Consider the following 12846-nt stretch of genomic DNA (forward strand, 5'->3'; position numbering starts at 1 on the left):
GAGGACATTACAAGGAGGCAGAAAACCACTATTTCAGGAAAAAATAGATTATAGGGCCAGTAAGCAGTGGATATCTAGGATTTTTATTTTTGAGCAACCATGAGTGTTTTTGAGCTGATAGTATCTTAAGACACTGGGCTCCATCCCTGAAACCTATCTACCGCTTTAAGAGCAGTGTTAAAAAAGCTCATAGCATTTTTCAAAAAATGTTTTGCCATTCAGCAAAAAATGCTTGTAAACTATGGCCTGCGTTATTCCATTGAAATATGCGGTATTTATTTCATAGAGCTATCCTGAGATAAAAGAGGTCTGTTCCCCTCTGAAATCAGTATTCCTTTTGGATAATCAAACCTATAACTGGCTGGAGGAAGATAAATATCACTTAACCACTTACCTACAGTGCACTTTCACCCCCTTCCTGCCCAGACCGATTTTCAGCTTTCAGCGCTCTCACACTTTGACTGAGAATTACTCAGTCATGCAACACTGTACCCATACAAAAATTGTGTCCTTTTTTTCACACAAATAGAGCTTTCTTTTGATGGTATTTAATCACTACTGGGTTTTTTATTTTTTGTGCTATAAATAAAAAAAGACTGAAAATATTGTGAAAAAACGCATTTTTCTTTGTTTCTGTCATAAAATTTTGCAAATTAGTAATTTTTCTTCACAAATTTTGGCCAAAATTTATACTGCTACTTATCTTTGGTAAAAATAACCCAAGTAAGTGTATATTATTTGGTCTTTGTGAAAGTTATAGAGTCCACAAGCTATGGTGCGAATCATTGAAAATTGATCACACTTGATCACACCTGATGTACTGAAGGCCTATCTCATTTCTTGAGACACTAAAAAGTCAGGAAAGTACAAATACCCCCCAAATGACCCCTTTTTGGAAAGTAGACATTCCAAGGTATTTAATAAGGGGCATGGTGAGTTTTTTGAAGTTGTCATTTTTTCCCACAATGCTTTGCAAAATGAAGATTTTTTTTTTTATTTTATTTTTTTTTACAAATTGCCGTATTAACAGGTTATTTCTCTCACACAGCACATGTATACTTGCAACTACACCCCAAAACACATTCTACTACTCCTTCTGAGTATGGCGATACCACATGTGTGAGACTTTTTCACAGCCTGGCCACATACAGAGGCCTAACATCCAACCAGCACCGTCCGGCATTCTAGGAGCACAAATTTCACATATAATTTCCTGACAACCTATCGTACTTTTGAAGGCCCTGGAGCACCAGGACAATGGAAACCCCTATAAAATGACCCCATTTTGGAAAGCAAACACCCCAACGTATAATTTTTGAGGCATAATGAGTCTTTTGAATATGTCATTTTTTTCCACAAGTTTTTGGAAAATGTGGAAAGAAAATGAAAACACATTTTTTTTTACACAAAGCTGTCCATTTATGCAATATTTCTAACACATAGCATGTATATAGCAAAAATTGCACCCCAAAATACATTCTGCTATTCCTCCTGAGTATGGCGATACCACATGTGTAACACTTTTTCACAGCCTGGCCACATACATAGGCCTAACATCCAAGTAGCGCTTTACACAAAGTTGTCCATTTATCCACTTTAAGACTGGGCCTATTTTTGACACTTGGTGTTTACAAGCTAAAATCATTTTTTTGCTAGAAAACTACTTGGAACCCCCAAACATTATATATTTTTTTTTAGCAGAGACCCTAGAGAATAAAATGGAGATCGTTGCAATATTTTTTATCACACCATATTTGCGCAGCAGTCTTCCAAATGCGATTTTTTTGAAAAAAAATCACTTTTTTGATCTAAAAAATAAGAAAACAGTAAATTTAGCAAATTTTTTTTCCATAATGTGAACGATAATGTTACGCCGAGTAATTAGATACCCAACATGTCATTCTTCAAAATTGCGCATGCTCACAGAATGGCGCCAAACATTGGTACTTAAAAATCCCCATAGGCAACATTTTAAAAATTTCTGCAGGTTACTAGCTTAGAGTTACAGAAGAGGTCTAGGGCTTAAATTATTGCTCTCGCTCTAACGATCGCGGCGATACCTCACATGTATGGTTTGAACACCGTTTACATATGTGGGCGGGACTTGCGTATGCGTTTGCTTCTGCGCGCGAGCTAACGGGGACAGGGCGCTTTAATTTTTTTTTTTTTTTTTTTTTCCTATTTATTTTATTTATTATTTTTTTATTTTTACACAGTTTAAAAAAAAAAAATGTTTTGATAATTTTTATTCCTATTACAAGGAATGTAAACATCCCTTGTAATAGAAATAGGCATGACAGGTCCTCTTTATTGTGAGATCTGGGGTCAAAAAGACCTCACACCTCACAACTACACTAAAAAAGAAAAAAAAAAAAAAAATTGTTGAAAGAGGAAAAAAAAAAAAGCAAAAAAAAAAAGCGGCCCTTTAAACCGGTTGCTAGGCAACGTCTTTTGACGTAGCTCCGGTCCTCCAAGACCATAGAGTTGAGTGAGGGCCATCTTGCCCTCACTCGACTTCCTGTCTCTGAGGATCCGGGACCGGATAGTTTTCCCCGCTGCCGGCGGGTCCGGTAAGCTGGGAAAACGTCTGGGACGCGGCAGGAGGGGGGGGGGGGCACCTCTTCCCCTGCACCGTAAGGGTAATTCCGCGGCGAATCCGCCACTGGGACCACCCTTATCTGAAAGCCGACCGCCCGCCGTTTCAAAAAATACCGGGGTTATGGGGGCTATCTGCTGCCATAACCCCAGTATTTAGCTTTTAATGGCCGACGCATATAGTCGTTAGGCGGTCAGTAAGTGATTGCATGTATATGGCAAACAGGTGACGATGACTGATGGGGTGACAGGTGACGATGACTGATGGGGTGACAGGTGACGATGACGGATGGGGTGACAGGTGATGATGACTGATGGGGTGACAGGTGATGATGATTGATGAGGTGACAGGTGACGATGATTGATGAGGTGACAGATGACAATCACTGACCGGGTGACATGTGACGATGATTGATGGGGTGACAAGTGACGATCACTGATGGGGTGTCAAGTGACGATGATTGATAGGGTGACAGATGACGGTGACTGATGGGGTGACAGGTGACGATGACTGATGGGGTGACAGGTGACGGTGACTGATGGGGTGACAGGTTACGATGACTGATGGGGTGACAGATGACGATGACTGATGGGGTGACAGGTGACGGTGATTGATGGGGTGACAGGTGACGGGGCGATGGTCACTGATGGGTGACAGGTGACGGGCGATGGTGCACGGCGGTACTGTTGGCAGTCTCTGGTGACCGGTGAACTTTAGGCTACATTCACATGTGAGCGTAGCGATCGCGGGCAGAATCACTGCGATTCTGCCCGCGATCCAGAAATCATTGCAAATGGCGGGACGCCTGTGCGTTGCCCGCTGTGCGATGTTTCCGCCTGCCGAATCGCGGTAACATCACGCAAACAACGCATCACGCCCCAAAGAAACTCTTGTACTTTTTTGGGCGTCATGCGATGTTTGCGCGATGTTACTGCGATTCGGCAGGCGGAAATGGCGGCAACATCGCACAGCGTTTGGGGTGCTATTGCAAATCACGGGCAACGCACAGGCGTCCCGCAATTTGCAATGATTTCCGGATCGCGGGCAGAATCGTGGTGATTTTGCCCGCGAACGCTGCGCTCACATGTGAACGTTATGGGTGTCAATTTCTGGGCACTGATGAGGTGACTGTTGGGTGACAGGTGACATTGGGGGGGGCTGGGGACTGTGTGGGGACCTTTATTAGTGTGATTTTAGTGTGATTTTACTTTTTACATGTGTACAGAGCAGTAACTCACTATTTCTAGCTCTTCTCCCCTCATACTGGAAGCTGTATGAGGAGAGAAGAGCTAGTAACAGTGAGTTACTGCTCTTTGTTTACATTTTGTGATCGGCTGTGAATGGATTCACAGCCGATCACATAGTAAACAGTCACTGTCAGTGACTGTTTACTACTGCCGGTGACAGCTGTGTTCCTACGGAACACAGTGCCACCGACATGACCGCGCTGCGCGCTCCCGATCGCGCATGCGCGGTCATCTCCCGGCCGCCTCCATTGTGATCGGCTGTGTCATTGGAACACAGCCGATCACGTGGGAAACAGCCATGCCTATTGGCTGTTTCCCCCCTGCCGGTGACCGGCTGTGTCCCGGGGACACACCGACACCGGCAGTGCACGGCGGCGCGCCCGCGATCGCGCGCCTGCCGTGCTTGAATGGGCGGACGTCATATGACGTCCGCCCAGGATAATAGCCGCACCGTCCCGCCGTCATATGACGGCGGGCGGGCGGTAAGTGGTTAAAGACAAAACTGCACTTTGTTTCCAGGCAGGGTCTAGGGAGGGGCCAGGGGCGGGGTCTGGGGAGGGGCCAGGGGTGGGGCTTAAGGGGCCCCATCAGGTAGGCTGTACGGGGCCCCATGATTTCTATCAGCGGCCCTGACCACATCCCTATAGTCTAGCAAAAAAAAAAAAAAAAGAAGGGGGGGGGGGGAGCACAGGGATTTTAAAGGTGTTGAATCCTTCTGTCAGAGTGAATTTCCCAATAAACTCACATTTTTAAAAAGTATACATTTTATTGCACAAACTGGGGTTTCCAATCCCCTAAAAACAATGTTTCAGCATACCATATTCAATATGGCAACCCCTATTAACGAGGCAACTCCCCTAATGTGTGTGTGTGTATAATATATATATATATATATATATATATATACACACACACACCATACTATTAGATATGTGACATCTCAAACAATTTCAATATCCTGCATTCCAGTATATAAAAAAGGTAATGCTCTACCAAAGGGGAAACATCCGTCATGGACAGACTTTAATCTCTCTTCAGCTATTAGTTGTATGGTGATTCTGGATGATTTCTGAATTGCAGACTTTGCATTCAATGGGTATTGATATCTTGCTGTGACTCTCCCTTGTGGGTGCGACCCGCATAAGGTGGCGGGAGGTGGGGTGGCGATGACGTCCCCTCCCGCTCCTTGAAATGACAACCAAGCAGCTTCTCAGCCTTAGTGGTTGTCATTACAAGACAGCCGACCGTCGGCTATGGACGCCGGTACCAGGGTGATGCCTCTAGCTGCAGGAATCCCTCCGGTACAAGCACTTTCGGCAATATCGGTAACCTCCGGGGGGCGATTCCGATATATCGGGGAAAGTGCTTATCGGCCCTCCCGATAATCCAGAGGGAAGGCACACCCCCCCCCCCCCCTTCCACATAGGCAGGGGAAAGAAGAAACATGAAGAGTTGTGCTGTGAATAGAACAGCTCTCTGCTAAACTATCTCTAAGCACTTACCCCGACACAAATTTCCAGCTGCTTTTATATCCAGTTTTGAAGAACGTGTCAGAAGTTATCATGCTGATAACAGAGGAATGGAGCAGAAGAAAGACACGGGACTTAGGGCTTTGGGGAGAGATAAGTAAACACTACAGATATATGTGCCCAGGTCTAATTTCATGAATCGGGTTTACATCCACTTTAACTGATCCTATTGCATAAGCCCTTTTGGTCCTCTCAGATCTGACGGTCTCTTTGTTCTGCAGGACGGACAGTCTCGGACAATCAGACAGTTCCAGTTCACAGACTGGCCCGAGCAGGGAGTGCCAAAAACAGGAGAGGGCTTCATCGACTTCATTGGACAAGTGCACAAAACGAAAGAACAGTTCGGACAAGACGGACCCATCACTGTTCACTGCAGGTGAGGAACGCGGTCCGCTACGTTAAACATATTCATCTTATCTCTATAATAATATCCATAGGGGGAAAGGCAAGGAGCAGACAGTAGATCATCAGAGCCCTCCATCTTCCAGAAAGACAAGGGCTTTATCTACAAATTTAATTAGTATGCTGATTGGGGGGGGGGGGAATAGGTGAAGGCAAAATATAAGCAGATTAAACTTTTATCTTGTGTTATTTATTTCTTTGGCCCAGTAGGGAATTCCCCCTCACTTCCTGTCCTGGTGACACAACAAAAAGTCAGAAGTCCCTCCTCTTGCAGTCATCCCCTGTCGAAAAATTTGCTGCCGTTTCAATGACACTTCCAGTGTTTGGATTGCCAGTGAATTTCTATTACCAGGACAGGACATGGAGGATATCTCCCCATGGGGGACACAGCCATAACACCGGACAGGAGTCTACACCCTTTATCTAGTCTGTGCTCAGCCTAAAAATACACATTTGGCTGGAGTTCCCCTTTAACACTAATGTGTATATTCAGATCCATTAGGGAGGTGTGTAAGTGGTTGTTTTTATGGCATTTGTGTTAATCTGTTGTGTTTATACAGCGCTGGCGTGGGCCGGACCGGAGTCTTCATCACACTCAGCATCGTGCTGGAGAGGATGAGGTACGAGGGGGTGGTGGACATGTTCCAGACTGTGAAGACGCTGAGAACACAGAGACCAGCCATGGTACAGACAGAGGTGAGTCCCACATCGTTCACCCGACACGTCCCCTGTTCATGGGTGAAAATCATTGCTGTGCATAGTATTTGCTGTGTTATTCCTACATACAGGGCCGTTGATAAGGCAGTACAGCCAGCTCTTCTGTACTGGGCCCCATCAGTTCAAAAGGGGGGCCCAGGCACCTGCTGAGCAGGAGGTCTGGCTGAACTGTCTTATTGCAGACACCGATCCTCTTCTGCTTTCCCATGTAGTGCTGCCCGCTTCTCCTCCTCTTTCTTCCTCCTGCTGCACTGCAGGGGGATTGGTTCTAGAACATGGCCCCCCCCTGTTTGCCCCTTTCCCCCCACAGCGCTGCCAGCTTCCCTCTTCGATCCCGACAGCAGCTGCTGCAGGCACACACGGGAATGTCTCAAGATAGAGCGGGGGAATGGGCCAGTAAGTATGTCATTTTCTGGCCCCTTCTTTTCCTGAATGAACACAGTGAGCGATCGGTAACAATCACTCCTGTGTCCAGTGGCAGCCCGTCCATTGGGGGCGCAGGGGCGCCGCTCCCCCCATCCATGCGTCCGGCCCCCTAAACTACATGCAGGGCGCCGGACGCATGGATTCCAATGGGTTTTTTTTTTTTTGAAGCACGTGATTAGAACCAGAGGCTCTAGTAGGCTTCAAAAAAGGGTGGGCTTGGGGTGCCCTGAGCCCACCCAGTTGTGTGACAAAAGACGAAAGAATATTCGCTATTGTCAAATGGATTATCTTCCTGGCCAATCCTGCCTGGATATCTACAGCAGCAGCTTCTTCCTCCTGTCTTCCGCATCTCCTCCCTCCTCGTCCATGCCCAATATGCATGGCTTCCCCTTTCGGCCACTCGGGAAATGGGTCTCAAGACCCGCTTCCTGATTGGCCAGGAGGAGGATCCGTGTGACAATAGCGAATTCTCATTCGCTATTGTCACACAACTGGGTGGGCACTGCGCCCCGTGCCCACCCTTTTTTTTCTTAGCCTATTAGAGCCTCTGTCTCTAATCACATGCCAAGAAAAAAAAAAAAAAGCCCCATTGAAGTCCATGCGTCCGGCGCCCCGCATGTAGATTAAGGGGCCGGACGCATGGATGGGGGGGCGGCGCCCCCAATGCACCAGCCGCCATTGATTTTCAGATATATATCCCGTAGAACTTTCCTACAGATTAAATATTATACACTGATTTGGGTTATTTTCACCAAAGAAATGTAGCAGAATATATTTTGGCCTAAATACATGAAGAACAATTATTTATTTGCAACATTTTATAACAGAAACAGAGAAAAACGTGTTACCATATTTTCCAGCATATAAGACAACATTTAACCTCATACTCAGGAGTATAAAAATCTCCAAGGTAAGTAAGTTTATTCTCTCAAAGAGCTGGCTGTCTGTGGCCTATTAATCTCCAAGGTACCGTGAGTAAGTATTACCGGTAGATGTAATCTCTCAAGGCGCTGGCTGTGCGGGAATCCTGTACCGGTATACCGTAGCTTCGGCTACATACAGTATACAACACAGAACCAATCGCGGTGAGCGATGTCTTCTTTTATTGAATGCAAAGCCTGCTCGGATTGGCGGAGTCAGAGAGAGTAACATCAGCCCGCCTCTCCAACTCCACCAATCCGAGCATGCTTTGCAATCAATAATAGAATACATTGCTCACAGTGATTGGCTCACCGCAGTATACTGTAAGTAGCGGAAGTACATACGATATACCGGTACAGGATTCCGGCACAGCCAGCGCCTTGAGAGATTACATCTACCGGTAAAACTTACTTACGGTACCTTGGAGATTAATAGGACACAGACATCCAGCACCTTGAGAGATTACGTCTACCAGTAATACTTACGGTACCTTGGAGATATGAGAGATTACATTTACAGTAATGAATAATGGGTAAGAGAGTGACCAGCGCTATGGAATACTGAAAGAAATTTTCAGGTGTAGAAGCTGCCACCAACCAACCCCTAGGATTAGGAGCCAAGTTTGTATGGGAAAAGGATAGACGGTTGGAATCGGCGCTACCTAATATATAATGTGACAAGATCTTATAGAATAGTAATATACCCAAACCGCAAATTAACAATCAATATATAGAAAGTACAAATGTGCAAAATGACAAAAATGATATCTGGGTTGGATATATACACCTTAAAAAGTGCTATAAAGAATATCACAAGGTGCAAATAAAATAATTTAATGTGGAGTGCAAGTAAAACAAGGGAAAAAACCCTTCTACAAAGAACTGTGCTTCAATAAATGTCCGTGATGGGTGAGACAAATAAAAAATGTGAAGGAGATGTGTTCCTTTGTTTTACTTCACTATATATATATATATATATATATTTTTGCCACTGTATTATATTTCTTTATCAGTCAGGTCATTGAGACCTTGGAGCACCATTTATAAAGTATCAATTTCTTGCACTCTACATTAAATTATTTTATTTACACCTTGTGATATTCTTTATAGCACTTTTTAAGGTATATACCGTATTTTCCGGCGTATAAGACGACCCCCCTAATTTTCAAGTTAAAACATAGGTTTTGGGCTATACTCGCCGTATAAGACTACCCCCCTTCCGAAAGGCAACACCATTGAAAAACATCAGATTTCTCATAAATCTCCAAGGGAACCTAGTACTGTAATACATGTAATCTCTCATATCTCCAAGGTACCCTAAGTATTACCAGTAGATGTAATCTCAAGACGCTGGCTGTGCAGGAATCCTGTACCGGTAAACCGTATGTACCGTAACTTCGGCTACATACAGTATACCACGCTGAGCAATGTTTTCTATTATTGAATGCAAAGCCTGCTCGGATTGGCAGAGTCAGAGAGGCGGGCTGATGTTACTCCACCAATCCAAGCAGGCTTTGCATTCAATAATAGAATACATCGCTCTCTCTGATTGGCTCAGCGCGGTATACTGTATGTAACCAAAGCTACGGTACATACGGTATACCGGTACAGGATTCCCACACAGCCAGCGTCTTGAGAGATTACATCTACCGGTAATACTTATACTTAGGTTACCTTGGAGATATTATACTCGGCGTATAAGACGACCCCCCATTTTTGGGGGATTTTTTTGAGGTTCAAAAGTAGTCTTACCCCAGATACCCCAGAAAATACAGTATATCCAACCCAGATATCATTTTTGTCATTTTTTACATTTGCACTTTCTATATATTGATTGTTAATTTGCGGTTTGGGTATATTACTATTCTATAAGATCTTGGCACATTATATATCAGGTAGCGCCGATTCCAACTGTCTATCCTTTTCCCATACATTTACAGTACTTCAGAAAGGGGGGGGGGTAGTCTTATACGGCGGGTAAAGCCCAAAACCTATGTTTTACCTTGAAAATTAGTGGGGTCGTCTTATACGCCGGAAAATACGGTATTTAAAAAAAAATTCTGTATTTTTTTGTTTAGCAAAAAATAAAAAATTCAGTGGTGAATATAGTTACATAGTAGGTGAGGTTGAATAAAGACAATAGTCCATCCAGTTCAACCTGTGTAGGTGTGTGTGGCTGTAATCATCTCTCATAGCCCTGAATGTTCTGATCCTTGAGATGTACATCTAAGAGTCTTTTGAAAGCCACCATACTACCCGCAGAAACCACCTCATGTGGTAGAGAATTCCACAATCTTGTAGCCCTAACAGTAAAGAACCCTCCTCGTTGCCTGAGGTTAAAACGCTTCTCCTCTAATCGCATTGTATGCCCTCGAGTCCTCATGCAATCCCTTCGAATGAACAGCTTTTTTTCTAAGCTGGGATCCCCATTAAGATATTTATAAATTGCTATCATGTCCCCCCTCAGACGTCTCTTCTCCAGGGAGAATAAATCGAGCGATTGTAGACGCTCTTCATAGTCAAGGTCCTCCAATCCCCTAATTAGTTTAGTTGCCCTTCTCTGGACTCTCTCCAGCTCCAACACATCCCTCCTGAGGACCGGCGACCAGAACTGGACAGAATACTCCAGATGTGGTCGGACCAGAGTTTTATAAAGTGGAAGGATTATAGTCTTATCTCTGGAATGCATCCCTTTCTTTATGCATGCTAATATTCTGCTGGCTTTGGCAGCTGCCGCTTGGCATTGCATGCTGTTGCCTAGTCTATCATCAACCAAGACTCCCAGATCCTTCTCCATTTTTGATTCCCCCAAGGGTTCCCCTCCTAACGTGTATTGTGTTTTTATGTTTTTAGTCCCCAAGTGCAAAACCTTACACTTCTCCACGTTAAACCTCATTTGCCATGTCGTTGCCCACTCTGTAATTTGGTCCAGGTCATTCTGTAGGATATCTGCTTCATGCTGTGCAGTTATTGCCCTGGCCAATTTTGTGTCATCTGCAAAAACTGATATCGAACTCCTGATCCCATCCTCAATGCTGTTTATGAATAAATTGAACAAGGTTGGTCCCAAGACTGAGCCTTGGGGGACCCCGCTTACCACCTCAGACCAGTCTGAGTATGCGCTGTTTATTACCACCCTTTGGACACGCCCTTTTAGCCAATTCCGTATCCAAGAGCAAACCCTGCTGTCGATACCTGCAGACCTTATTTTATAAATTAAGCGCTTGTGGGGAACTGTATCAAACGCCTTAGCGAAATCCAAGTACACCACATCCACTGGTCTGCCCCTATCTAACTCACAGCTCACCTCCTCGTAGAATGCTAAGAGATTGGTTTGACAAGAACGCCCATTTGTAAACCCGTGCTGGTTACTACTAATGATGCTGTTGTCCTTAGCAAACTCTACGATATAGTCCCTTATCATCCCCTCCAGAAGTTTACATACTATTGATGTCAAACTGACAGGCCTATAATTTCCCGGGATATGTCTCTGGCCCTTTTTGAATATCGGAATCATGTTATCTTTCTTCCAATCCCCTGGTACATCTCCTGTCCTAATACTGTTAGCAAAGATCAGGAACAGTGGTCTCGATATAACTTTACTGAGTTCCTTGAGTACTCTCGGATGTACGCCATCCGGACCTGGTGATTTGTTTGTGTTAAGTTTATCCAGTTTATCATTTATATGATTAAATACCACCAAAAGAAAGCTCTTTGTGTGCATAAAATTTAGTTTGGATACAATGTTGCATGATGCAATTGTCATTCAAAGTGCGACAGCTCTGAAAATTTACCTAGGAAGGGAGGGGGTAAAAGTGCCGGGACAAGACCATACAGTGCCCAGGGCAAAGATGCCAAACTGCACCCCCCCATTCCTGCAAATAACCATTGTGCCCAGGGCAGCCGCTCCTTCTGCCCACCTCTTGTCCCAATGCTGGTGCCCGGTATTGAAGTGGTTAAATGCCACTAATATCCCCGCTGTGTTTCCTGAAATATTTTGTGTATGTTAAGTTGTGTTTTGTTGTTCCCCCCTGACCAGTGTCCCCTTTCTCTCTCTGCAGGACCAGTATCAGCTGTGCTACAGGGCTGCACTGGAGTACCTGGGCAGCTTCGACCACTATGCAACATAACTACCGCTAAACCCCCCGCCGGCCAGACTTGGGAGTGAAGCGTCCAGGAACCCCGGTACCACCGACCGGTGCCAGGCCCCTCCTCCTATTCCAGGCGCCGTTCCCAACATCATCTACTTACAAACAAATAAATGCAAAGCTTTGCGAGGCTTGCTTGGGACTTAGCACAACTCATCCCTGTCCCCCTCCATTCAGGTCTTGCTTCTTCGGCCCTAACTATGGCACAAAGGAAAAAAGAAAAAGAAAAAACACAAAATAAGAAAATTCCTACTTATTTTTATCATTTTTAATCACTTTTTTTAGAATTTTTTTTTTTTAAGTCTGGTGTTCCCCTATAAGGAAAGCCATTTTCTGTTTATCTTTATATTTTATTGTTATTTTTAAGTATGTTGTTAAGAGGCAAAGATAATTCCAGAGGTGATTTACGAGAACTTTTGCGCTCCAGGCTTCAAGCCCTGCGAAAAAAAAATAAAAAAGCACACGAGAGCCTGGACCCCGGAAAGGAAAAATATTAAAGAGACCACTTCCGACGAACTTGATGTATATTTCATCTCATGTAAAAGCGTGATCGCATAGGAGCCAATGGAAATATGAACAGACTCTATAGCACAAAGGGGTGGACAATGAGGGGACCAAGTTAAATCAGCATTGCCCAGTTCCTTATATTTTAATTATCTACTCTTTTTTTTTCTTTTTTTATTATTATTTTTATTTTTTTTTTAAATTCTTCCAACCTGCAGCCAACGGGCAGCACTCGCCTGGAGCGAGACGCAACACGAGGTTCGAGGACTTGGGGGGCACATAGGTTGCGGAACAAGGAGAAGAAAGTACATATATTTGCTCAGAGTTGTAGGATGAACATTTTTGAAGGATACATAT

General features: G+C 44.4%; 1 protein-coding gene across 7 annotated transcripts in view; it reads left to right on the top strand.

Annotated features, from left to right (window-relative positions):
- The window catches only part of PTPRF (protein tyrosine phosphatase receptor type F), a 486553-nt gene extending 474140 nt beyond the window's left edge, over nt 1–12413 (top strand). For all 7 annotated transcript variants that reach the window (XM_082265004.1, XM_082265006.1, XM_082265005.1 and 4 more), the window contains 3 exons: nt 5594–5748; nt 6335–6470; nt 11899–12413. In XM_082265004.1, coding sequence (XP_082121130.1) covers nt 5594–5748; nt 6335–6470; nt 11899–11967 — 360 coding nt within the window. In that variant the 3' untranslated portion in view covers nt 11968–12413. The remainder of the gene's footprint in view (nt 1–5593; nt 5749–6334; nt 6471–11898) is intronic.
- Nucleotides 12414–12846: the final 433 nt, after the last annotated feature.

Source organism: Pelophylax lessonae, assembly GCF_965119305.1.
Source record: "Pelophylax lessonae genome assembly, chromosome: 8".
Lineage (NCBI taxonomy): Eukaryota > Metazoa > Chordata > Amphibia > Anura > Ranidae > Pelophylax > Pelophylax lessonae.